Source organism: Chanodichthys erythropterus, chromosome 8 (assembly GCF_024489055.1).
Source record: "Chanodichthys erythropterus isolate Z2021 chromosome 8, ASM2448905v1, whole genome shotgun sequence".
Taxonomy (NCBI): Eukaryota; Metazoa; Chordata; class Actinopteri; order Cypriniformes; family Xenocyprididae; genus Chanodichthys; species Chanodichthys erythropterus.
Genome location: NC_090228.1, coordinates 6,192,814 through 6,219,274, shown reverse-complemented (window position 1 = coordinate 6,219,274; position 26,461 = coordinate 6,192,814). Strand labels below are relative to the sequence as shown.

Below are 26,461 nucleotides of genomic sequence, written 5' to 3'. Positions count from 1 at the left end.
CACGTGCCATAATGCATCTATATTAATGTGGCCACTGTTTTATTTCCTACAGGGCACACTAAGAATTTAGACTTTATTAAAACAATTGATCTGAACGGATGCATGCTTTTTTTCAGGTGGACTTGAGCATGCTTTTGGTGCAATGCGAACAATCCACACAGGCACACGATCTCTCCTCCTCCTCTCCTCTCTCATATGGCAAGCCATTTTAACATTTATTCCATAAAACTATAATTTTTTTATGTTAATAGAACGTATTTGTAAATACTAGGAAGTAATCCAATAGAAACTTTTTTTTTTAAATTTAATTATTCATTATACCAGTAAAAAAGATTTATTTTTTGGCGTTTTTGCCTTTATTATGAGAAAGCGGAGTGGGATCGGGAAAGGACCTTGAGCCGGGACTCGAACTCGGGTCGCCCCAAGCTCAACAGTTCTATAAGTTTTGTGGGAAAAATATGTAAAATTGACTTGAATAGAGACTAGTCACTATTGAAATAAGTACCGGTGTCTGCTCTGATAGCCTCGTGGGTAGCGCGCCAACACCAGTACTTATTTTAATAGTGACTAGTCTCTATTCAAGTCAATTTTATAGTTCTTTCCACAAGGAAAGAACTATTTCACTCCTTTGCGGCTAGCCATTATCACAACTGTTACATTGTTAATAGTAGCAATTATTTATTTATTTTTTTCCATTGAATTCTTTTGGGATCTGTGGTTCACACCTACTAATTGTTCAAACTGTTCATTGGATCTAATACTTATTCTTTAGTTACTTGTATTGCAATAGTATAGTATCTAGTATAGTATTCTATTTCTATATTCCTAGTAAAGATTTAATAGACATCAGTGCCTATTAAACAATAGTGTGTTATCCACTTTATTACTAGTAATATTTTTCAGTTTTACTAGTAAGATTTTTAATTGAACTATAAAGTCATTACATGTGACAAGGAAAAAAGTTGTTAGTTACTAGTGAGATAAAAAATGGTACTAGTAACAATTCAGATTTATACTATTGTCTGAAAAGAAACTAGTAAAGCCAGAATAGATTTAAGTAACTAAGAAATACACTCTAAAAAATGCTGGGCTAAAAACAACCAAAGTTGGGTTGAAAATGGACAAACCCAGTGGTTGGGTTAAAATTTTGACCAACATGGTGGGCAGTTTTGTTTAAAAAAATTATATATGGCTGACTTAAAATGAACCCAAAATAGGTTGGAAATAAATGTTCATTTATTAAACATATTAATAAATGTTAATTTCCAACATATTTTGGGTTCATTTTAAGCAAGCAATACAGTAATTTTCAAACAATAGTTGAGTTAAATGAAACTAAAACAACCCAACCACTGGGTTTGTCCATTTTAACCCCAACTTGGGTTGTTTTTAACCCAGCTTTTTTTTTTTTTTTTTTTGAGTGTAGAATAGCAATTAAAATAGGCATGCTGGTTAACCAGTAACAATTAAATGTTTACTTACTTGTTTGTTAAATCACTCGTAACAAAAAAAAAAAAGATGCTTATTAGTTGAATGTTAAAACGGCTTGCCATATTTCTCATGCATTTGCTCTTTGTCAGGTCGCGCGGTGAGGAGCACAGCATCTTCCTCCTCCTCATTCACTCACTCTCTCTCCTCATTGCCATAACAACGGATGCAGCGCATCAGTCCGCGCGGGATCAACATTCAGCAGCCGCGCGGGGCGGAATAAACCCGCACCGGTGCCGTTAAGACACCGCAAAGGCGAAACACGCACGCACGCGCCTCTCTAAACTATTTACGTCAAACCGTTTAAGCTGCTACAGGGAGACAAGCGCACTCGGGAGATCCTCAGCAGGGTTATTTGGTAACGGTACAACCGGGGAAGGCGAGAGAAGAAAGAGCAGGAAGTGCAGCGTGGGAAAGCGGGGAAAATCTCCGGGGATCTCCAGCGCTCACTTCTCCATCTACGGTCCTCCTCGGTTTTTTTTTTTTCCCACCATGGCTCGGGAGAACGGAGAGGCCGGCGGGGATTGCTCGTGGAAGAAGCAGGTCGATGATATCAAGGAGATGTTTGAATTCAAAGAGGTGCTTGGGACGTGAGTAACTTTGTTTTTGGCTTGCGACTCTAAACGAACCCACTTATGAAAATTCACCGAGGAAACCATAGTTTCCCCTAAGCTCAGCAGTTAATGCAGTTATTATTACCACTTTATCTTAAACCAGCCAAAGTGTGAATGCTGGTCTCTTAGTTCGGTCTGGTTTTACAGATGATTTGGGTACTTACTGGTTGGACACCCATGGAGACCAGCCTAGGAGACCATCTGAAACCATTTAAAACCAATAAACCATCTTAGGCTTGTTTAAGATACTGGTTTGAGCACTACAACTACTGTAAAATCAGGCTATTAATTTGTGATCAAATTAGCTTCAGGATATTTCTTTCACTTAGTTTCTTTCTTTCTTTATTTTAATTGTGGTGGCGGCTAACAATAAGTTTTAAAACAACCCTTTTTAAGTAAAATCAAAGTTCATTGCACTTTTAGACATTAAACTATAAACAATAACTAACAACTCTGCTGGAAAGTCCACCCTGAAATGGTCCGATATGATCATTAGCTGGTAGACTAGCAGCAAAGGCCTGTTTAAGGTGGTCAGACTGGTTTTGGACCAGCTAGAATCCGGCTACCATCTTAAACTGGGTTTTCCAAGCATAAACGTTTTGTTGTTGCAACACAAAAGAGGAGCAGTAATGTTCTAATCATGGTTTCATAATTATTCACTCCCCATCTAAAAGCAGAGAGTCAGAATGCACTCTTTTTTGCATTCTGAAGGTGTTTTGGTGGAGCTATTTTTTGGCTTATATTGAAAAAAAACTAATTAAAAGGTGTTTGTTTCATGCATAAAGGGACTTGATTTGGTTTCCGTTAGCCTGCATGCGTTGCTTTTGCAACGGTTGTGGTCATGCACGTGTGTTTGATGATAAACAATGGGTCTGTTTCACAGTTGGCAACCACTTGCATCGCCATGCATGCATGTTTTCATCCGCCTTACAATAGTGATTTACTCTCAGGTTGTTAGTTAGCCTGATATTCAATCCCTCCTGGACCTATAAAGATGAACCTAGATGCATCTATCATGTCTTAACTACATAGTAATAGGTGCACCGATGCATGGTTTTTGTTGAGCACCCTTTCAGGCCTGTGTAGTGTGGGTCGCCCTGGTTGCTTTGACTGCAGTAATTTAATCTCTGTGTGCTAACCAGGGGAGAGTCGGATTAACCAGGTCGGATTATTGCACTGGAGGAAGACAGTCCTTGAATAGATTGTGTCCAAATTTCATAATGCACGTCTGAGAGGTTTACTTAAAGTGTAAGTTCGCTGATTTTCAACCTTCTTTGTATTGGTACAATCAATGTTGGTAGAATATGAGCAATGTTCACTTCTTTTATTTGTCAACAAAAGTCCGGCGGATGACACAAAATGCATCATTCTGTGGACTTTTGACAGCTCCAGGGCTTTTGTGATTTTTGTATCCCCGCCCATGGACAGTCGGATCAACAGATGGTTATTAACTGTAAGGATAGGTTTAATTGTATCGTACTTTGTCTACTCTTTAAACAGCATTATGGTAAAAATCAGCTAATCACCTCAGCTAAAAGTTTAATATTTTAATTAGGACTGTCAAACGATTAATCGCAATTAATCACATATAAAATAAAAGTTTGAGTTTGCCTAATATATGTGGGTGAACTGTGTGTAATTATGATGTATATATAAATACAAACACATTCATGTATATATTTAAGAAATATTTACAAATATATGTATTTATTTTTTTATAATAAATTATATATAAATAAAAATATTTTGTACATAAATAACATATTTCTCTTAAATATATATATTAATTTGTGTGCATTTATATGTACATATTAATTATACACAGTACTCACACATATATTATGCAAACATATATTATTTTGTATGCAAATAATCACTTGACGGCCCTAATTTTAATTCTCGCACCCGGGAAAAAGTTGACACTATTGTGACTAAAAGTTTGCTAAGAAGTATTTCCTACTCAACACTGTAAACCCGAATAAGTTGGCAAAACTAAAAAATTTAAGTTAAGAAATTCAACGTTTAAGTTAGCAGAACTGACAGATTTCATACATTTTAATTGCTCTTAACTTGAATTTAACTTGAAGTTAATTCATACATTTAACTTAAAATGATCATGTAATCTCATAATAATAACAGTAGCATAACAGCAATTACAATTGCAAACTAAGCTCATGCTCCACTCGTCACCATGATAGTAACCCCCCAAAACCCCTCATGTAACAGTAACTCTTCTAAATTTAATCATTAAACACTACTAAATCCCCAATTTATCATTAATCTTGCACAAAAACATTATAAAACACTTAATTTGATCATTTATTCTTCCTTTCGAGTGTCATGGCCAAGCATGCTGGGAAATAGAAATCCCAGCCCAGTTTGAGGTAAATTTAAGTTTGTCTAAATTAAAAGAGACAAGTTCATAAAACTCAAAACAATGAAACAATTCAGATTACTTCAAATGTGTCAGTTTCGTGAACTCAAAAGAAAAAGAAAGTTCTAAATACTCACAAAAGTTCATTTGATTGAACTAATTTACTTAATTTGAGTTTACTCAAACCAATTAATTATTTTGAGCGCTAAGGTTTACAGTGAAGCAAGGCGTATTTGACTAAATAGGAGTGGGAGTGGCTTTGGACTCCAACATACCCAGTGCATTATGGGTGTTGAAGTTGTCCTACCTATTTGACAAAAGGGAAGACAGCAGCCTTTTTTCCTCTGTTTTCTCTAGTCAGGTAGCATCGATTTGAACATTTTTCCACCTTTCTATTACATAGGCAGCCAAGTTTTATTGAAAGGCCATTTTGCCAGCGGTGATTTACCCCTTTAACGATCATGGTGATACTTACACATATTGCATGTTAATATTATTACAGTATCACTAAAAAAAGGTGTCACAAGGTTACACTTATGTAAATAAACCATGATTGTTCAGTTGAACAAGTGTTTTGTAATCGAAGAGCTCTGTCTGTGAGCACACACCTATTAAACCTATGATTAGGTGGATCCGAGCTCAATGTGAAGACGCTGCCGTCATAGCAACCCAAGAGACAGGAGTCATGGCAACTCTGACTGGCCCGTTCAAGCACACCATTAAGAGGGTCTCACCGATCTTCATTTCCCCTCATAAAAAAAAAACGCTGCTGGCATCGTACCGTTCTCTTCGCCCACGCTCAGGCACACGCAGATTTTATTTATCCACCCACAGATATCCAACTGGCCATTATAAACCAGTACACAGCATGCCTGATCTTTACTGTGTTCACAGTTTAGTGTTATTATTTCCTTTGGAAGTATTGACTATTGATTTGGTTTAAAATGGCAAGAAAAAGCCGCAGAATACTTATAACCCTGTTAGTTCACTCTATCCAGGGCTTTTTCCAAAGAACGACAGCTGTGTTGAAGTTTCCGGCAGTGCGGAGGGTATTTCTGCCCATATTCTTGACGGATGTTTCAAATTCAACAGTTGGACTCTGCAGGGGCAGCTTTCTAAAACCGTATGTTTTTAGAAACTAAACAGTTTTTGCTCATAGACCTCGGCTATTTCACATCCTCTCCGAACCAGCTCACACTTGGAGTCACATGAATCATTCAGTTCTAGCTTATTTGGCCCCTGAATGACCACACAAGACCGACTTCACTTTCTCTTTCTAGCTTTCTCGCTCTCTCTTTGTGTATGCAACTGCAAGATCATTTCCTGATCTCTCAGACCATCCGTTTAAACCTTGTGTAAGCCATCCTGTTTCTTCATGAGATGTAAATTTTGGGGGCCAGGTGCATAAACGGTAGCAATTTAAGCTTTTGTTCTTTACTTCACTTTATCTGTTATGGTGGGTTGGAGGTGGCTTGTGTATTGTAAGTATAGTAAGCGTTTTGTAAAAGCTTATTAGCATAAGTCAAAAAAGCCCACCTCCTTTTAAGTGTAATATAGTATTATACCCCAAAAAAAAAAATAAAACGCTGTTTAGATTTTAATAGGCAAATACTTAAAGGGGACCTATTATGCCCCCTTTTCACAAGATGTAATATAAGCCTCTGGTGTCCCAAGAATGTGTCTGTGAATTTTCATCTCAGAATACCCCAGAGATCATTTATTATAGCTTGTCAAATTTGCCCCTATTTGGGTGTAAGCAAAAACACGCCGTTTTTTTGTGTGTCCCTTTAAATGCAAATAAGCTGCTGACAATCCTCATTTTGGCTGCGTGAGATTCTCCAGCTTTGTTGTTGTTGAGCAACCGAAGCACAAGCTTTTGGAAGGAGGGCAGAGCTTTAACAGTTCATGCTTCGGTTGCTCAACAACAACAAAGCTGGAGAATCTCATGCAGGCAAAATGAGGATTGTCAGTAACGGTGTTCATCCTTACATTGTTCAAACCGGAGTCAACACTAATGGAGAGACTCAGGAAGAAGTTACAACTTTTAGAATGAAACTGGACTTTTCTGAATGGTTAGTGGATACATTTATGTAGTTGCTTTATGTAGTGCTCACCTCTTGCATTGTCAATACAAGATCTTGACCAAAAACTGATGCACCTCTTGATGGAAATAAATGTTGTGATACTATTTCCATAGAGAAGTGCATCCATTTTTGGTCAATATCTTGTGTTGACAATGCAAGAGGTGAGCACTCTGTAAAGTCTCCTCCAGCACATCCCAAGGACTTTCACTGAGTTTAGGCCAGAGCAGATGAACCAGTGGCGATGAAAGCAGACTGCGGGGTTGGCTCACGTCGGCAGCGTCTGTGTCCAAAGTTGCCCTGACACACCAAACCGACGCTCGACAGCCAACGGCCAAGTAGCACGTCAGTTCTGCGCCTGCGTGAGATGAAATGCCTTTCCGTACCAGCAGGTGGCAGTATCTGAACAGCCAATCAGAATGATCAGATGGCCCGACGGACCAACGAGCTCCGGCGCCGATTCAACATTTCGAATTGCCGTAAAAAAGCCGACGAGGACCAACTTCAGCCAACAGTGCAGAACACACTGAGAAAACTTAGTCGGTCGACGAAAAAAAACTGCCCGACGGCCGACCGTCGGCTTGGTGTGTTCCTGCCTTTTAAGGTCTAATGCCAATTTGTGTGTGAAAATGATTCTTCATGTTCCCTCCCAAACATTTTTTCACAATTTGAGCCTGATGAATCTTGACATTGTCATCTTGGAATATGGCATGATACAACTTCCTACATGGTTGTTTAAGAAATGAAAAGCTACACACTCCACCTTTTAGGGTTAAAAGAATTGTTGCCAAACATATAACATGCTAGAAACATAATAATCACTGTAATAATGAACCATTCATAGATTCTTAAGTATTTGCCTATTAAAATTCAAAGAGCGACCTTTTTTTTGGCTTGGCTTGGCTTGGCTGTATGTATGATTAGACGTATCGTTCATGTCTGTTACAAATTATGGTCCCACTTCATATTAAGTGGCCTTAACTACTATTTATTTACAACAAAAAATAAGTATAATGTACTTATTGGGTTCATATTGAATTGCAAAACACTTTTGCTGCTATTGAGGTGGGATATGGGTAAGGTTTGGTGGTATGGGTAGGTTTAAGGGTGGGTTAAGGTGTAAGGGATGGGTCAACAGTGTAATTATAAATGCACTTACAGAAATTAATTACAGATGTAATTACATGCAGGTGTTTTTGCAAAAACATGTATGTACACAATAAGTGCATTGTATCAAATGATTAATTTAAATGTAAGTACATAGTAGTTAAGGCCACTTAATATAAAGTGGGACCCAAATTATGCACTGAAGTTTAATTTGTTCAAATTCATAACCGTTGAAGCATTAGTAATAGTGATGCTTATACCTTAACAAGCACTACTAATAACAATACTATTATCTGCACAGTATGAATATGAAGAAATAGACTTGTCTACTCTGCCTACAGTGCCTAGTAACATTAGGGACATGAGAATTGAGTGTCGTGTTTCATCTGTGTGTGTGTGAACACCTCCAGTGTTGTTCTCTGAACTGAATTATTCAGTATGTGAAGCGCCCAGAGGCCGCAGGAGGTCATGTGATCACTCAACAGGTGCGTGTGCGCCAGGTATGTGTACATGATGCTACTGTTAGAAAACTCTCAGAGCCACAGTCTAAAACACACACATATCGTACACCAGGTGCGGTGACTCGAGAGGAGAGAAAGGAAAGGCAGAGGAGAGATAAAAAAAGAGAGAGGAAACATTGAGGCCATGAAGCCCTTAATTGCCTGCTCCATTTTCAGGCCTGTGCTCCTGGCTTTGTCCTCTATTTAAGAATCTCTCTCACTCTCTCTCTCTCTATCATATCCCTCTGTACTTTATTAAAGTGACTTTTACAGGGCGAGCCAGAGTTCAAAATGAGATTCTATTATAAAATCCATGTCACAGATACTCGCTGTGTTCTGTTATAAATGAGGGAAGCCTGAGTTGTTGTTTGGAGAGTCTCTTAAAGGTACGCTAAATCATTTTTGTCCACTTGAATTGTACTTTGATTATATTACCAAAAATTGCTGTCACATTGGCCATTTGTCATGGTTGTTGTCAATGTGACATTTTTTGGTATTTCAGTTGTGAAAATAATAAAAAATGCAGTTTAATTGTTGCTAAAAATATTTCAGGCTGGAAACGTTTCTTTTAGCTGTTGGCAGGTGAAGCAAAAAAAGTTAAAGTTTTTTTTTTTGTTTTTACTGTAATAAATTATTATTATTTGTATTTTTTTTTTGTGTGTAAACATCCTTTAGACAAGATACATTTACTGATTTTAAGATACCATTTGCAAAACGGATAAACAAAATTTGATCAAATTTGTTTTTTTAGGTCTTTTTGAGATATTGTAAGTTATTCCTGTGATATTTTTTTTTAGCAGCCATTACTCCATTCATTCTAATATACCGATTTGCTGCTTAAGAAACATTTATTGTTATTATTAATGTTGAAAACAGTTGTGCTGCTTAATATTTTTGTGGAAACCATGATTAATTTCATGAAAGAACAGCATTTATTTGGAATAGTTTTTTGTTTTTGGTAATAATTTAAAAAGTCTTTACTCTCACTTTTGAACCATCTAATGCACCCTTGCTGAATAAAAGTATTAATTTCCAAAACAAAAACTGCCCCCAAACTTTTAAACAGTAGTGTATTGTTAGAAACATGAGATACTTATTCTGCAAAACAAGAACAAAATACAAAGAAAGTTGTTTTTTTGTTTGTTTGTCTTTTGCAGCGCTGAAACAGAAAGGTTTTGTTATTGCGGTAGAGAGTGTCTTCCTGTCTTTGGGAGTGTTCCCAACGGCTGTTCACTGATGTGGTAAGCTTGAGATACTGAGTCAGCTGTCCGAGGTGTAATCTTTAGCTTCAGCGCTGTCTGTGTTCAGACAGGGGGAAAGTTACGCTTACTCTGACAGAAAATATCACAAATTGCTTAAAGGTGAAGCGTGTCATTTTTTCAATCGTAATTACATCCTCCAATCCTAGTTCGCAGAGAGATGTGCCATAAATAAAAGTGCAGGTGTTACACTCATAACCTTTAACAGCCCATTTGGGTAAATTCAAACTCTTCAGAAAATTGTGTTGTTAAGTTCAAGTCTGAAGGAGTTGACAGCTTTGCAAGAAATCCTTTTCTTTCTTTACATAAACATGCTTTAAACAAGATACATTTACAGATTTTAAGATACTGTTTGCAAAACAGATCAATTAATTCCAGCTAATTTTTGAGGTATTGTTTTGTTTTCATGTTTTGATAGGTTTCTCTGAATATGGAAGCTTGTGTCCACCACTAAATAAAAAAAAAAAAAAGGTAATTGCAACTTTTCATCTCACAATTCTGACTTTATTTCTCAGAATTGCAAGATTTTTTAGATGGTTTTAGATCAGGTCATAGCACAGAGTCAGCTCTTCTTATAGGGTAGCTTATGACCTTTTAGTAAAGACTGACTCTGGTAGCAGTGTTGCCTTAGTTTAGCTAGATCTTAGCTCAGCATTTGATACGATTGATCATTTCATTTTAGTTGAAAGACAGTACATGCTCTAAGCTGATTTGCCTCTTATCTTCAAAATAGAACCTTTTCTGTCAAAATTGGAAATTTTTCCTCATCAATAGCTTCTATCACATTAGTGGGGTTCCTCAAGGTTCCGTTTTGGGACCAGTGATATTTTCATTGTTCACTTCCTCTTGGTTCTATTTTTAAGAAATATAGCATTTTGTATCACATTTATGCTGATGACACCCAGATGTAACTCGTAATTGGAGAAAAATGTCAGAATTGTGATATAAAAAGTTGCAATTACCTAATTTATTTTTTATTTCATGGGAGAAACAAGATTCCATAATGAAAGTACATGCACTACCGTTCAAAAGTTTGAGGTCAGTAAGATTTTTAAATGTTTTTGAAAGAAATCTTACATTCAACAAACAAAAGTACATTTTATTACAATTTAAAATAGCAGTTTTTTATTTTTTATTTTAATGTATTTTAGATAATATATTGTAAAATGTGGAGATGTACCATTAATACAAATGCAGATATTAAGGCCCGTTCACACCGAGGACGATAACTACAGCGATAAAGATATAGTTCTAAAAATCTTTCTCAATATAAAAGAACAGCAGAGATCACACCACAACTATAACAAAAACGCCACAGAGAAACGATATCTTTGAAATCACTTTCAGAACGTTTCTTTTTTTCCCCCAGCTGATGAATGATAAAAACATTGACAGCCAATCAGAATCCATCCTGCTTGAGCTTTTAAAGCGGCAGACGACAAAAAATGCAGCACACGCTTGTAATAACAGAATGATAATGTCCGCTGGTGTGGACGCTAATATAGTTATCGTTTTTTGTGTGAACAGGCCTTTAACATCTCATTTTGGTAAATTCAAACTGTTCAGAAAAGTGTGTTGTTGAGTTCGATTCTGAAGAAGTTGACAGCTTTGCAAGAAATCCCTTCTCTCATAACTGGGCCCCTGTGGCACAATCTGTTTTGGAGAACAAAAGCATGCACAGTTTTGCAAGTTTCCTCTAATGCAAACATCTTGTGACCGCTCTAATTGATCCCCCCCATGTGCACAGCTCACACAACCATCTGCTGTGTGACGTCGACGTCAGGTAATAACATGGAGAAGCTACATGATAGGATCTTGTAAGATCCTCATGAAAGTCGCCTCATCCAATACATGTTGACAGGATGTGGTTTGCAGGGAGTTACACAGTAACTCACTAAGTTGTTTGGCTTTGGGGTCATGAGCTGGATTAATCTGCCCTGATCAAAGCAAACGGGCTTCATGGTGGAGGAAACCCGTCTGGAGATTATCCTCTCCCTTCCGTCTCTCCTCAAGCTCTGCTGTCTTTGGCTCGCTCGCTCGCTCTTCTGTTCAGCCGAGTGTACGGTCTGGTTCCTGCCATCGCTTTCAGCCAAGGGGACGACCGTCTGCACTGGTGTCACCAGTGTTTATCAGCAAAGCTTGTTCACTTAACAAGAGCGGGCAGAATCTGAATGAGATTATGCCCAAATCCCATCTGCTGCTGACAACATGGGCACAACAACACGCCACCCACAAACAGTCTTATGTGTTTTTACAGACTTCAACATGTCTTTGTTGCACTATAATGCAACTACAGATACTCATTATCAGTCACTTTGATGATCTGGGTTGTACAATTTTCCTTATTCTCTGTTTTTAGCCATCAGTAAATAAATAACTCCTGGTGTATTTAAAGGGATACTTCACTCAAAAATGAAGATTCTGTTGTCATTGACTGCACCGATAATGTGTTTATGTCCAATTGTGGTCATTTTTATCGCCATTATTATTTACCCCAATGCACAGATGTTTGACCATCAATATACTGCTTTATATTAATGAACATGAACTTAGTTTTTTTCAGCACCCCGAATCTGCACTTTGGAATAGATGCTATTAAAGTGTTTACATGCCTGTTTATGGTAATTAAAATCTTAAAATCTTTAATGGTGAGACTTTTGTTTTTGTAATCAGGCTTTCAAAAATTATGTAAAATTTTGATTTAGATTTATCGGCCAATATATCGGTTATTGGCATTCAAATATAAAGAATTATCGGTTAACGGTATCGGCCACAATTTTCATATCGGTGCATCCCTAAATTATAAGATTAATAGCTTCATTTTGTATTATGTTTACATGAGGTAAAGTTTAATCACAATTAATTTATTCACCATCATGTTGTTTGTTCTTCTGTGGAACACAAAAGAAGACATTTTTAAGAATATTTTTGAAAGTCAATGGGGTCCAAAACAGCATTGCACCCAATTGACTTCTATTGTATGAAAAGAAAAAAAACTTTCAAAATATCTTCTTTTGTGTTCCGCAGAAGAAAGAACATCATACAGGTTTGGAATGACATGAGAGTGAGTAAATGAGTAAATAAATAAGCATGCAAGATAAGGTCATGTTTTAAACGTGTTTCATGAAATCGCAAGAATATTTCTGGCCACTAAAATCCTGAAAATAACAGGCATTTAGAGATTATTTACAAACCCGATTCCAAAAAAGTTGGGACACTGTACAAATTGTGAATAAAAAAGGAATGCAATAATTTACAAATCTCATAAACTTATATTTTATTCACAATAGAATGTAGATAACATATCAAATGTTGAAAGTGAGACATTTTGAAATGTCATGCCAAATATCGGCTCATTTTGGATTTCATGAGAGCTACACATTCCAAAAAAGTTGGGACAGGTAGCAATAAGAGGCCGGAAAAGTTAAATGTACATATAAGGAACAGCTGGAGGACCAATTTGCAACTTATTAGATCAATTGGTAACATGATTGGGTATAAAAAGAGCCTCTCAGAGTGGCAGTGTCTCCCAGAAGGCAAGATGGGCAGAGGATCACCAATTCCCCCAATGCTGCGGCGAAAAATAGTGGAGCAATATCAGAAAGGAGTTTCTCAGAGGAAAAATGTTATCATCTACAGTGCATAATATCATCCAAAGATTCAGAGAATCTGGAACAATCTCTGTGCGTAAGGGTCAACGCCGGAAAACCATACTGGATCCCCGTGATCTTTGGGCCCTTAGACGGCACTGCATCACATACAGGAATGCTACTGTAATGGAAATCACAACATGGGCTCAGGAATACTTCCACTTGTCGGTGACACTGTGCCATTCGCCGTTGCCGGCTAAAACTCTATAGGTCAAAAAAGAAGCCATATCTAAACATGATCCAGAAGCGCAGGCGTTTTCTCTGGGCCAAGGCTCATTTAAAATGGACTGTGGCAAAGTGGAAAACTGTTCTGTGGTCAGACGAATCAAACTTTATTTTTGGAAAACTGGGACGCCATGTTATCCGGACTAAAGAGGACAAGGACAACCCAAGTTGTTATCAGCGCTCAGTTCAGAAGCCTGCATCTCTGATGGTATGGGGTTGCATGAGTGCGTGTGGCATGGGCAGCTTACACATCTGGAAAGGCACCATCAATGCTGAAAGGTATATCCAAGTTCTAGAACAACATATGCTCCCATCCAGATGTCGTCTCTTTCAGGGAAGACCTTGCATTTTCCAACATGACAATGTCAGAAGTCATCATGGCTGCGGGTACTGAAATGGCCAGCCTGCAGTCCAGATCTTTCACCCATTGAAAACATTTGGCGCATCATAAAGAGGAAGATGCGACAAAGAAGACCTAAGACAGTTGAGCAACTAGAAGCCTGTATTAGACAAGAATGGGACAACATTCCTATTCCTAAACTTGAGCAACTTGTCTCCTCAGTCCCCAGACATTTGTTATAAAAACATTGCCTTGTTCCAACTTTTTTGAGATGTGTTGATGCCATGAAATTTAAAATCAACTTATTTTTCCCTTAACATGACACATTTTCTCAGTTATGACATTTTATATGTCATCTATGTTGTATTCTGTATAAAATATTGAAATTTGAAACTTCCACATCATTGCATTCTGTTTTTATTCACAATTTGTACAGTGTCCCAACTTTTTCGGAATCGGTTTGTAGTACCTTAAGTGACCTTTTTATGAAAAACCCCATACTACTTTATGGGACGTCCCCACACTATTTTGTGCCCACAAGGAAAGCAAAACCTGCCCACGCACACAGCACATCACACCACTCTTTTCAAGTAGGATTAGACTCACTGACACTCCTTTCAAGTCCATTAGGCAGGAAAGCATTTGCCTAGCAATGCTTTTATTGACATTTTGCAGCCCCTTTAAACATATGTGAGTCATTAATTATGCCCTGATTGTTGTGTAGCAGGTATATTATAGCTGTGATTAGTGGGTTTGTATTACATCTCAGCAAGCGTTTCACTTGATGTCTTCATAAAGACCTGTATTTCAACATAGCTCACTAATGTTGGATTGAGAGTGCAATTAACAGCCATTGCAGCCATTGGTGAAAATGCTTGTTTGTGAAATTGTGATGTATTTTGGTAGATTGATATATACTATTCTTCCTGTTTCATAGTCTACTCATTAGTAACAATGTTTTCAGAGTGTGGTTTCCAACAGTGTTTTAAACTTGAGAAGATGCAGTCATATGCACATTGTCTTCCACATGAACGAATTTGAGTATTTAAAAGAGTAAAGCTGTGCAGGCTAAATGAATGTCACTAGTGTACCATCACCAACCAAAAATAAAACCACATGTTAAATCGTTTTCCTCTTCAGGGACTATTTGTCCCGGTTGTGTTCAACTGTAATAGGACAGCATGGGCAAGGCTGTCTTTAGAATGCCATTTAAAATATTGTAGAGACAGTTTTCTTATTTATATTGTATATTGTACTGTCAGTTTTACCATTACGCAAATTAGCCTACATCCTACACTCTGTAAAAATGCTGGTTTAAAAACAACCCAAGTTGGGTTGAACATGGACAAACCAAGCAATTGGGTTGTTTTAACCCAACAGTTGGTTTAATTGTTTGCTCAACCTGCTGGGTAGTTTTATTTAACTCAACTATTGTTAAAAAATGACTTATTGAACACAATGTATGTTGGAAATTAACATTTATTAATATGTTTAATTAATAATAATTAAAAATAAACATTTATTTAATTGCTTAATAATAAATGTTCACCTTTTTGAAGTGGGTTTTGAATGATTTTGGGTTCATTTTAAGCCAGCCATATAGTATATATTGTATCCCACAATGCTTGACCTTCCATTTCCAATTCTTTTTTCACTTTTTCACACATTTTTTTCTTTGGACTGGCAAAAGTATTTTTTTAACATACAATTCAAATAAAAATGCAGATGATAAGATGACAACTGGACTCTACATGCTGAATTAAGCATGCAAGTTGAGGTCATGTGATGTTTAAAATGTTTGTTACATATTACAGTTTTAATAAAATAGTTGGTATTCAGTAACCACAGACATGTTTTATGTCCCATTTCTTGACCTGTCCTCCAATATCATTTGTTCCACTGATTATTCAGTGCTTTCAAGTTAATTAAAAAAAGATGATCAATTAGGTTTCCAAATGACAGAATTTTCAGGTAATTAAATTACAGTTACATGCATTAACTACTTGATTTATTGAAGAGTGAAAGGAGTATGAGTTCTTGTACCGTGAGGCTCCTCCTCCCATTTCGATGCATGTCTTTCAGAATACTTGATGCCAAAAATAAAGAGAGAGAATAAAGATTCTTTCCCTGCATTAGCTTTTAGCATACATTACTGCGATTATCTACAATCTTCCACTTGTCACATACTCGTAAACATAGAACTCGGACACATTATTGTAGGATCAACCTCTGTTTATAAATAGTGACCAGGTTTTCCACCCAGTCGGGAATACAGCTCTTCATTTAGCCTAGCGGCTCAGGACTTTGGCATTCACTGCGAGTCCCGCTGATAAATAGTGCAGCAATTTAAGTCTATTACGTTTGCCACATTAATCTGTATCAACGTCGACCTTAAGTTCTTTCACAAGCGTCAAGTTGTTTCCTCGATCACTATCTCTGCTAAGCCAGGACTGGCCTGCAATGCGATTGGAGGTATGGGATAAAGTCATAATTTGGAACCGCTTGTGAGGGAACAGACCGTCTGTGAAGAGGATAGTGGTGAAGCTTAGCGTGAAGTGTATTGGAAAGGGCACTGGAAGTAAACTAGGCTAAATAAAAAAAGACTGTTTTGGAACAGCCTGTTCATGATCTGTTCGGCCTTCAACTAAAGACCTGCACTGATTCTGACTGCATCCTTACAAGAGTAGAAAAGGGGGATTAGAGTAGTTTCCACTTCACGGACCGTCTATTGCACACAAAACAGGAAAGTACCTGTGAAAATAGCAAGCCAGGAAACCAAATGATGTTTACAAGGTGCCAAATTGATATTATGAACAAGTATCATTCAACATTAAAAGTTAAATATGATTATAGAATTGTGAATTGTTTGATAAATGAATAGTTCTTAAATATTAATTTCATACTGTATATTTTGTAATACTTAAAATCAATTTTAGCATTTAGCACAATTGATTTTAGTTTTGAGTTTTTTATTTAAAATAATGACTTCTCACAATTCTGACTTTTTTTTTTGGAATTTGCGAGATTTAAACTCGCAATTGCAAGTTATTAAGTCAGAATTGTGTGTTATAAAGTCAGAATTGCAAAATATAAACTTCATATTTCACATTTCTGACTTTATAACATGCAGTGATAAAGTCAGAATTGTGAAAAAAGGTCAGTCTTTTTCCCCCTCACAGTTCTGGCTGTATATAATGCAATTCCAACTTTATAATTTACAATTGTGAGCTTATATCGCGCAATTCTGAGAAAAAACATCAGAAGCGTGAGATATAAACTGGCAATTGCTAGAAAAAAAAAGTCAAAATTGTGAGATAAAACATAATTACTTTACTTTTATTTTTTATTTCATGGAAGAAACAAGCTTTCATATATTATCACTTAAAGTGAGCTTCTCAAACAAGAAAAAATGTAGGGCTGGACTTGATTTTGTCCATTGGGAATCGATTGGATGGTTGTGGTTTGCTATTGGTGGATCTCATGTGAGCGACAGGTTGTCTCACACTTGTGCCGAACGTCATCAGAGTAGAGAAAAGATGTCGCTGCAAGAGGAGGGGAAGTTATTTCGATTAAAGTTTATGAGGGCACATGAATTTTTTTAAAATAAATCATTTATAATACTGCAATATTCCATAAAAAATAAGATTTGTCAGTTTTGATTTCATGGTGACTTTATGTGTTCCCAGGATTCTCAGCTGCCTCTCTCACTCTCACTCTTTATTGGTCTGTCATATCTGATTCTCATTCTCCCTGCTCTTTTATAAGACTCGAGCCCATTGCATGAACCCCACTGTGAGCGTGACCCGATCCACGTGGAAACCCAGAGAACAAGGCAGAACATTTGACGGGCATCCTCCTTAACATCACAGCAACACTGCAGCAGAGTCATCTCTAGCAAAGCAGCTTGCCATTACAAAGCCGCTTCAGTTAACATTATACAAAAGCAAATATAGACTATAGTTTTGAATTAAATAATGCATTCACTACTTGAAGTGGCATTAGTGGTGACAAACGTCTATTAAAGGGATAGTTAACCCAGAAATGAAAACTCTGTCACCATTTACTCATCCTTATGTCGTTCCAAACGTGTATGAGTTTTTTTCTTCTGTTGAATATGAAAGAAGATATTCTGAAGAATGTTGGTAACCAAACAGTTGATGATTTTTTTGTATTTTTTTCCCCCAACTGTCAGGTTACCAACATTCTTCAAAATATCTTCTTTTGTGCTCAACAGAAGAAAGAAACTCATACAGGTTTGGAACAACATGACAGAATTTTCATTTTTGGGTGAACTATACCTTTAATTGAAGCTAAAATTGGTCATTGTGTCTAGTAATGCCTCTGACTACTTAGTGATTATTAGAAGTGCCACAACAGTCAAAAATAGCAAGGCATGCCACAAAACCATATATGAACATTTGAAACTTCAATGATTGATGCAAATTGTGTGGTGCTCGAAGGCGAATGGCTGAGTGGCCTTGTGTGGGTTTAAGTGCCAGGGATGGTTTTGTGTTCATCGTTTGCCATAGTTCTCATTTTCTTCATTGTGTTCATCACCCACCACACCCTCCCACAAGGAAACACTGCCAGAGTTCGCAAGCGTTCTGCAACATTTTGTAAACCTTCTCTTGTATAACAAGCATGCCAGCTTCAGTCAGAACACAAGCTGACCTGCTGAGCGAGAGGGATGTCAGCATGTCCCCAGGGGAGACCGACCCCAGATATCTGAAAGCTCAGTCATTACCCCAGTGCTAAATGCCAGTTGGTCTACACATCACAGCACTTGCCACCACAGTGTAGCTCCTGGCATATACTACCCAAAACTGCAAACAATTCTATTCGTAATCATTACCTCACACCTGCAAACGATTCTGTTCATATTTCATAATCATATCTGGACAGATTTCTTTACTTGTCCTCATAATCTAGTATATTATATGCCACCTGGTTTGATATTGTGCTATCTAATGCAGTGACATCCATACATTTTTAAATGTGGCTTAAAGGCCCACTGAAGTGCCTTGGAATGCACAGCATTATTCAATGTGTTGACCATAGACTTGTGCCGATATTCGGTAATGCGATAAATCGCGATAATGAATATGCACGATATTGTAATCGTCGGCACTTCAGAATACCGTAAATAATAATTTATTACCAATTATTAATTTTTTATAAGGCAATTAAGAATACTTTACCCATCAATTGTATAAAATGCACAACACCGCTGTATTCTACGTCAAAAGGACACGCGCTCAGATGTAAACAATCCCAACGTGCACGAGAAGCACATGGCGTAACCAGTGAAGGAGACGAGCTGAATGAAAGTGCGCGATCACTCTCTGACAGCAGAGGGCGCTGATGGAACAGCAGCATGCAGCGGTTACCATGGAAACCGTGCAAACAAAGTAACTGCGCTAGTGAAGTTTTTAAAATGCTTCAAACAGCCATTCATTTTTTTGTAATCTCAGTGTTGTTCATCACAGCACCAAATACTGAATACTTAAAAAAGATTTAAAAGGATATTTATTTTCAAACCTAAACATTTTTATATTTTAATCTGGACTACAACATGCCCTAATGATTAGAAATGTTCTGATTATTTGTTATTGTTCAGTAAAACTTTGAAAACATACAGCTTCATTAGTTAACATGTTAATTCATTATCACTAAACTGACAATAAAATACTTATAAAGTATTAATTGTTATTAATTAATGTTAATTTCTTAGTTACTATTTAATAACATTACTAAAATCAAAATAACTTATTTAATGGACCTGAGATAAAACTAACAATGATCAGTTGTGTTTCTAAACTAACATTAACAAAAAATAACACTTTCTGTAACAAATGTAGCTATTGCTCAATCTTAGTTAATGCATTAAATAGAGTAAAGCGTTATCTGTTGTTCTTTATAGCCTAATTCTTTTGCATTTAATCTGTTTGAAAATTTCAGTCAGAGTTGTTTTGTTTTATTACAAAAAGAGTTCTTAAACCTGTTAAACTATGACAAATGGTTTTGCAACTTATTTTAATACCGTGATAATACCGTATACCGTGACAAAAGCTTACAAAATCAATTAATCGCAACATGACAATTTGATACCGTCACATGCCTAGTTGACCACCGAAACAGGAAGAGAGGGTGGCTCCTCCCCTTTTTTAAAATAGCCAATACCGTTTTGTTTATATCACAGTTCGGCCAGAGCTGTTGAACTTGGTAAAGCCTGAGTATCCTCCTAATTTCTAACCGTTTCTCCTCCTAATCTCGTCCATATTGCTTTACAGCATTCTGTGCAGAATTCAAATGGGTCTGATATGTTTTTTCTGTGCTATCGCGTCTTTGGACCGGAGCAGACTGTGTGCGTGCTGCAGTGGTTCGCTTGACACCTATGTGAGTTAAACCAGACTTCATTCGCTCCAATGGAAAGCATAGATACACTGTTTGAATCATTCCCTATCCCCTATATAGTGCATTATGTCCCATTTACCATGTAGAAAATCGTAATTGTGTGAACAAGTGACCAATTTCAGCCACAGCTTCAGCGTATATATTTATAATGTTGGGGCGCTTTAGATTCTAGAGAGCATTTGATTGGACAGAAAATCTTATGAGAAGCTGAAGTGCAGAGTGATGTCATCAAAATCGTTGATCCATATCGGTGGAAATGAGAGACTGTAAGTTTTGAAGGCGTATATCTTCTAAATGAGAATTTTGTCATTGTTTTGGAGCACTTTAGCTCATAGATAAGCTAAACACAGGTGTTTGTGTTCATGTTTTTGATTTTATGTTTTATTTTATAGTTTGTTTCATGTTGCTTGTTTGTGTCATGTTTCCCTTGCTCCTCATGTTCTCCCTTAGTCCATGTGTCATAGTCTCATTGGTTGTTTATAGTCATGTGGTTTTCAGTTCTGTTTGGTCATTGGTTCTCATGTTCCTTGTGTCACTTCCCCATTGGTTGTCTCAGTCATGTGTTCATTCAGTTCTTGTATTTATAGCCCTCATGTTCCACCGTTATCGGGTCTAGCTTTGTTTTATGTAACCTGCTATGGTGAGTGTCAGGATCTATGTCTCTGTAGCCAAGCCGAGCCAAGCCAGTGTTCATGTTCACATTTGTACTTTGGATTTATGTAATTAAACTGCACTTGGGTTCTACCTACGCTCGCCTCCAGTGGACTTCCCTCTACGTTACAAATATATTCATACTAAAAGCCAAAAAACTACAATTTTGATTTCATGGGGACTTTAAGTCTCCAAATGCTTTTTAGAGATACTAGATACAAATTTTCTCAGTATTCTAGTAGGAAACATTCTAAATTCTAACTGGAGGGCCATGTTCACAGAACCGATGAAGAATGGTCTAATAATTGTAATGAACAGTTAATAATTAATGATAGAGCGAGTTATAAAGTTCTTTAGTTAATGAGTATGAAATCTCCAACTTGGAATAGCAAATGTCAGCTAAAGACTAGTTTCAAACTGATTTTATTTGTGAATGTTTGTTTTCTGAGAAATGACACCCAGCCCATCTCTAGAGTTTGCCTCAGTCCTTTCAAAGGTTTCTTTTTCATTAAGCTTCTCTTTCCACTTCACCTCTTTCTCCTTCCAATTCTCTCTCTTTCTCTCTCTGGCCATGTTTCATGAGAGACCTACTTTGGAAAAGTTCCATTACAGGTTGTCCCCTCAGAAGGGATCTAAATAAAGTGACTTTTAATGTAAGTGTCTTGTATGTGCGTGTCCCATTTGTGCAGCCGGAACAGCAGTGGGTTGTTGTCCTTGAGTTGTGCTGGTCTTAATGTTGGTCTTGGACTGCAGTGAGGTCAAGTATAACAAGTATCACACTCCCTCTCTCGCAATCACAGCATTTGCCAATTCTGTCTGTATAATACTTGTATATAGGCGGTTGTTTAAATACGTAATCCAAAGTTTGAACAATATTAAGAGTGATTAATGAACAGCATAGAGAGCATTTGTGCATTGGCATTGCAGCTGCTCTGCTCAAACTGACGACAACAACAAGGTTGATTCATCCCCACAATATCCCAGCATGCTCTCTGTGTGATTTCTCTGGGCCCGGGGTACCTTAGTCTGGTTCGCTCTCTCTCTCATAAAGGGGTGTATGTGCACCCGGACAGGCTATTACACTGACTGATTTCCTTCTTTGTCTCTATTGTTCACGTTCATCAGATAAAGCTTCTATCTCTCTACTGTGCCATGAAATATGAGACATGAAGAGGATAACTCGAGATACATTCAGGCATCACTCTTTCACTCATACGCCCTCTGTCCTAAAACCTAGTGAGCTGCCTATTTAGTCAACATACTGTATTAAGGCATCATAGGCATGAAACCTAAACCAAAAGATTGGCAGGAACATTATTCTGCCTTCTAAAGGCCAATTCACACTGCGCCGGCTGACACAAACCAACAGAAACAGACACTTTGTCAAGTTTTATCAGATCGGAGTGTTACCCCTGTCGGTGTCTGTTGGTGTTGGATGGTGCTTGTTTTTGCCAATTGTACATCCTCAACATCCTAACATGACGGCACATGCTAGTCGTTGAGTTGAATCAACTCAATCATTAATTTATACACTAACCATTCAGTAACGTTTCATTCTAAAAGTTGTAACTTCTTCCTGAGTCTCTCCATCAGTGTTCGAATGTAAGGCTGAAGACGTTACTGACAATCCTCATTTTGGCTGCGTGAGATTCTCCAGCTTTATTGTTGTTGAGCAACCAAAGCGCGAACTGTTTAAGCTCTGCCCTCTTCTGGAAAGCAGGCCAGTGAGCAGCAGCTCATTTGCATTTAAAGGGACACACACTAAAACAATGTATTCTGTGAAAACAATCTGACGATGGCAAATAGATCAAGAGGAATGTTAATTATACATTTATCAATAAAAATACTTCAGTCTAGTTAATAATTGATCATTTTACCCAGTCACTGTGTACTCTATGTGTTTCTGCTTAGTAGAGTCAGTGCTGCCAACTTTTGAGTTCAGCTTGGAGTAAGAATTATTCCTGTGGGGGAATAATGATTCATAAGCTTGTGATTCAACATGATTCTTTTGGATATATACATAAATATATATAATATATATTTTTCTCAAGGAAAAAACATCTTACTCTTCTAATGTTGTAAACTATACAGGGAACCTGTTATTAAAACGGATTTGTATACAATTGCATATAAGACAGTTTTTATAATAATAACAATGTTATAATAATTTTTTTTAATTATATGAGTAAAATATAATGAATATGTTAAAATATGCTTCTCTCTATAGTACATTTTTCTTGCTAACGACAATATAAATGGCTTTTCTGAGGTAATGTAAGGTTACGTTACATTGTTCACACTGTTTTATTGACGTCTTTCCGCTGTTGAAACATTGATTGAGCGATTACATGAGACATGACACATTTCAGTAAGTTGTACTGTTTCTTTCAACATACCTTTGGATGTTGAAAAAAGTTCCCCTAAGGTTTTGCTTATAAAGTTGATCATATAAATTTTCTGCACTGACCAACGGTTTAAAAGTGACCTGTTCATCTCTACACTGTTGACATTAGACAATGGATCTTTTTTTTTGCTTATGTGACCATGCCTTCAAAGGGTAGCTGCCTATGTAGACAGCTCACTAGGTTTTAGAACAGTTATACTCTGTAGTTCTTGCAAAACTGCAGAGCAACTGATCTCCTTATCACAGCCTGCAGGCGACGGCCCACTTTGGGAGGGTCTTTTCCTGTTTGTGGCTGTTACTGTACTAGTTTAGCCCCCTTTCCCGTAACTTGATCTGTAATTGCGGTATTTGCATAATGGCCTGCGGTTGTTGTACAAGAGTGCTCATCATGTCTGTTTAATTGAAAGCTCTTTGTTGTAGTTTATGGAACAGAACATTCAAGCACAGTCCCTCCTTTGATGCGCAAACTCTCGTGAGGAGTCAAAAAAAGAGGTGTGTGTCAGTGGACCAATCAGTGCATGAGTGTGTTTACATGATCAGTGGCGATGGACTGCACAGTTGTTAGATTAAAAGCTATTTCTACCTGATTTGACCTTAAAAATTAATTTAATCAGTGTTACCTTAAGTAATGAGGTTGCATCTATCATAATCTTTTTTTTTTTTTTTTATATATTTTATGTAACCACATTAAGCAATTTTTTTTTAGAAAATGTGTTTGTCACGAATGGTAATTTCTCTTGTTTTTTTAAGGTTATGTTTGCCTCATAAATGTTCTGTTCTTTATAAAGGATCTTCCATTAGTGGAAGCAGGTTGCTTTTATTAAGAGGAAACGGAAGCCAGCCAAAGTTCACTTACTCAAATCCTGTGCCTACAATCTCCCTGAATATGTATGATTATTTAAATGAGTTTGTAATTTACTGACAAAGCCCTGATAATATTGGCTTGTATAATCATGTGCATGCTCTGCTATTGCTCCTGTTAACATATGTCTGGCCTTTCTTTGACTTATTGTTGCCTGTGTACATGTGACAGTCAGAGGAAAAGATAATGGATAATGTTTTGTATGTCTCAGCCTAAAGGAATGAAAATTCTGTCACCATTATCTCACGTCGTTCCAAACCTGTATGCTTTTCTTTCATCCGTGGAACACAAAAGGAGATGTTTTGAAGAAAGTTCATGCTGCTCTTTTCCATATAACAAAAGCATGCAGTAACCAGTGTATTACCAAAAATGTTTTGAATCTATATGATATATTTTATATTCAGAATGTGAAAATCAAGTTTTTAAATGTTTAAATGTCTGTTTTTTTATAATATGCTTTAAGACAAACCATGTGCATATTCATCATATTTTAAGGCACAAAGAAGGACAGGAAAGATGAGTTTTAAGGGATAAAATTATTGACTACAGGGGTACTTTAAGACATTATCGCATTAAAATGTAATTCATGCTTCTGCAAATTCAAGACACAACGCATTCAGTATATACTGCTGTTTGTTGTCAGTAATTGCAAATTTGGTACAATGCAATTTTAAGTTTTCAAGTTTTAATGTGAAAACTCAAATTAATTGGCTTTACAAGACCTATGATCCTTTATGGTGCTTTTTTTGTGTTGCATTCTTACTGGTTTTCTGCACTATGAGTGTGTGTGTATGTGATTCCTGATGTGCATCACCTTCTCCCCCGTATTTCCTGGTTATGTATCAGATCAGTATTATCAGATCAGTGGGAACAATAGAACAGAACAGGATAATGTGTGTGTGTGTGTGTGTGTCAAGTTTTATGTGCTTAAGGGGTTGTCTGCTCTCTTGACACAGACAAAGCAAATTTATCTTGTGAAAAAAATGCTAGAAAAAGAATCAGGTAAGAGAGGTTGTGATAGCTGTATCCTCTCTAGTTTGTTAGCAGCAGAAACAGGAGTCTAGCTGGTAAAAGCATTAGGAACGCTCAGATCCGACTCTGCCTGTGATGTGATTTGATCACATATCTTAATAGAGTTACCATGGAGCTTCATCTGTGTTCCCCCACAGTGCCCTTGCATGCACTGTCTGTCTCTGTCTTGCTGTTTGCAGGTGCAGCTACAGAGAGAATATGCAGGCTTCCTGTGGTTTGTACCATGCGCACTGTTACTCCATTCACAGTGCAAAAGCACACAAATAAACTCGCACGCACATACACAATCCGCTGAATTAATGTTGTTCAATGAAAAGTCGCATCTGTATTTTAGAGAGAGAGGTTTCCATAACAGATGTTTGATAATAGAGGCTTTTAGAAAGAGGGTGAGATCTCAGCTGTGTTATTCTATGAGAAAATTGTGTGTTTTGAGGGCTTAGGGTGCTGAGCTTCTACAGATAAGTGTATTAGTGTTGCTTCATTCAATATGGTGACCCAAAACTGAACCTTTTAATTCATCACACATGTTTATGGCCCTGCACACGGGTCACATTCTGTCATCTTTCACTTGACTGTAAAAAGAAAATGAAAAGAAATTGTTTCACTGCATTCATGAGCTTTTAAACTTGGGACTAAGTAAACTCAAAAGACAAGCATTTTTTTAAATAAAATGTATTTTTTTTATAAGTTGCAGCCTTGATGTGAAAGTGTTATGAGTGGTTTGAGTGGCTGCAAGGGTGTTCAAATGCTAGTGGGTCATTCCGTGTCAACTCAACCAGAGGTCCCCGCCTCAAATGTTTGATTTTTTTTTTTTTTTTGTAGAAAGAAAAGGATAAACAGTGATGAAAGCCAAAATATTAAATGCAACAGATGTATATTTACTGAATAATCCACTATTTTGTAGAGGGGGTCAAAATGACAATTTTCACCTGAGATTTGGAGCCGAATTAGAGGGGTGTAAAAATGACTTTATAAAGATGGCAGCAGCATTATTTTATGTTTTACAAAGAAATTGTTAGGACTATTAGTAAAATCTGTTGACTTTAGCAATCTTTGTTTCATTATAAGCCAACAGTGACAGTTCAAAAATGCCAAAAAAATGCCACTTCTTGTGTTTTTGCCTCAAGTTTGCATGCATGTAACTCAAGAAGTATCAAAGATATCTTAATATCCTTTTAGATTTTGGTTCTTAATAAACTTTCCTTTTGGTATCTTCATTTTAAAGGCCCTCGATGGTTCAGTCCCAGAGATATGGAGATCTTAATGCGGCTCCATGAGTAAATTGTACACATTTTCAGTGGTCAAAAACCAAATGTGGGTTACTTTTTCTTTTAAAAAGGAATCTCTTATAAAATATCTAACAAATAATGTAGAAACTAGAAATGTATCTCAACAACATACCTGACTGCCACATATAGTCATTTTCTGAAGTTTGCATGCCTGTAACTCTAAAAATATTC

The 26,461-nt window shown here is 37.0% G+C and overlaps 1 protein-coding gene across 3 annotated transcripts in view; it reads left to right on the top strand.

The window, feature by feature from the left end:
- Positions 1-1,588: 1,588 nt before the first annotated feature.
- The window catches only part of camk1da (calcium/calmodulin-dependent protein kinase 1Da), a 67,927-nt gene continuing 43,054 nt past the window's right edge, over positions 1,589-26,461 (top strand). For 2 of the 3 annotated variants that reach the window (XM_067391620.1, XM_067391616.1), the window contains exon 1: positions 1,589-2,078. In XM_067391620.1, the coding sequence (XP_067247721.1) occupies positions 1,981-2,078 (98 nt within the window). In that variant the 5' untranslated portion in view covers positions 1,589-1,980. Of the gene's footprint in view, positions 2,079-9,947; positions 10,462-26,461 lie in introns of those variants that run through there. The other variant, XM_067391618.1, reaches the window with a different exon arrangement.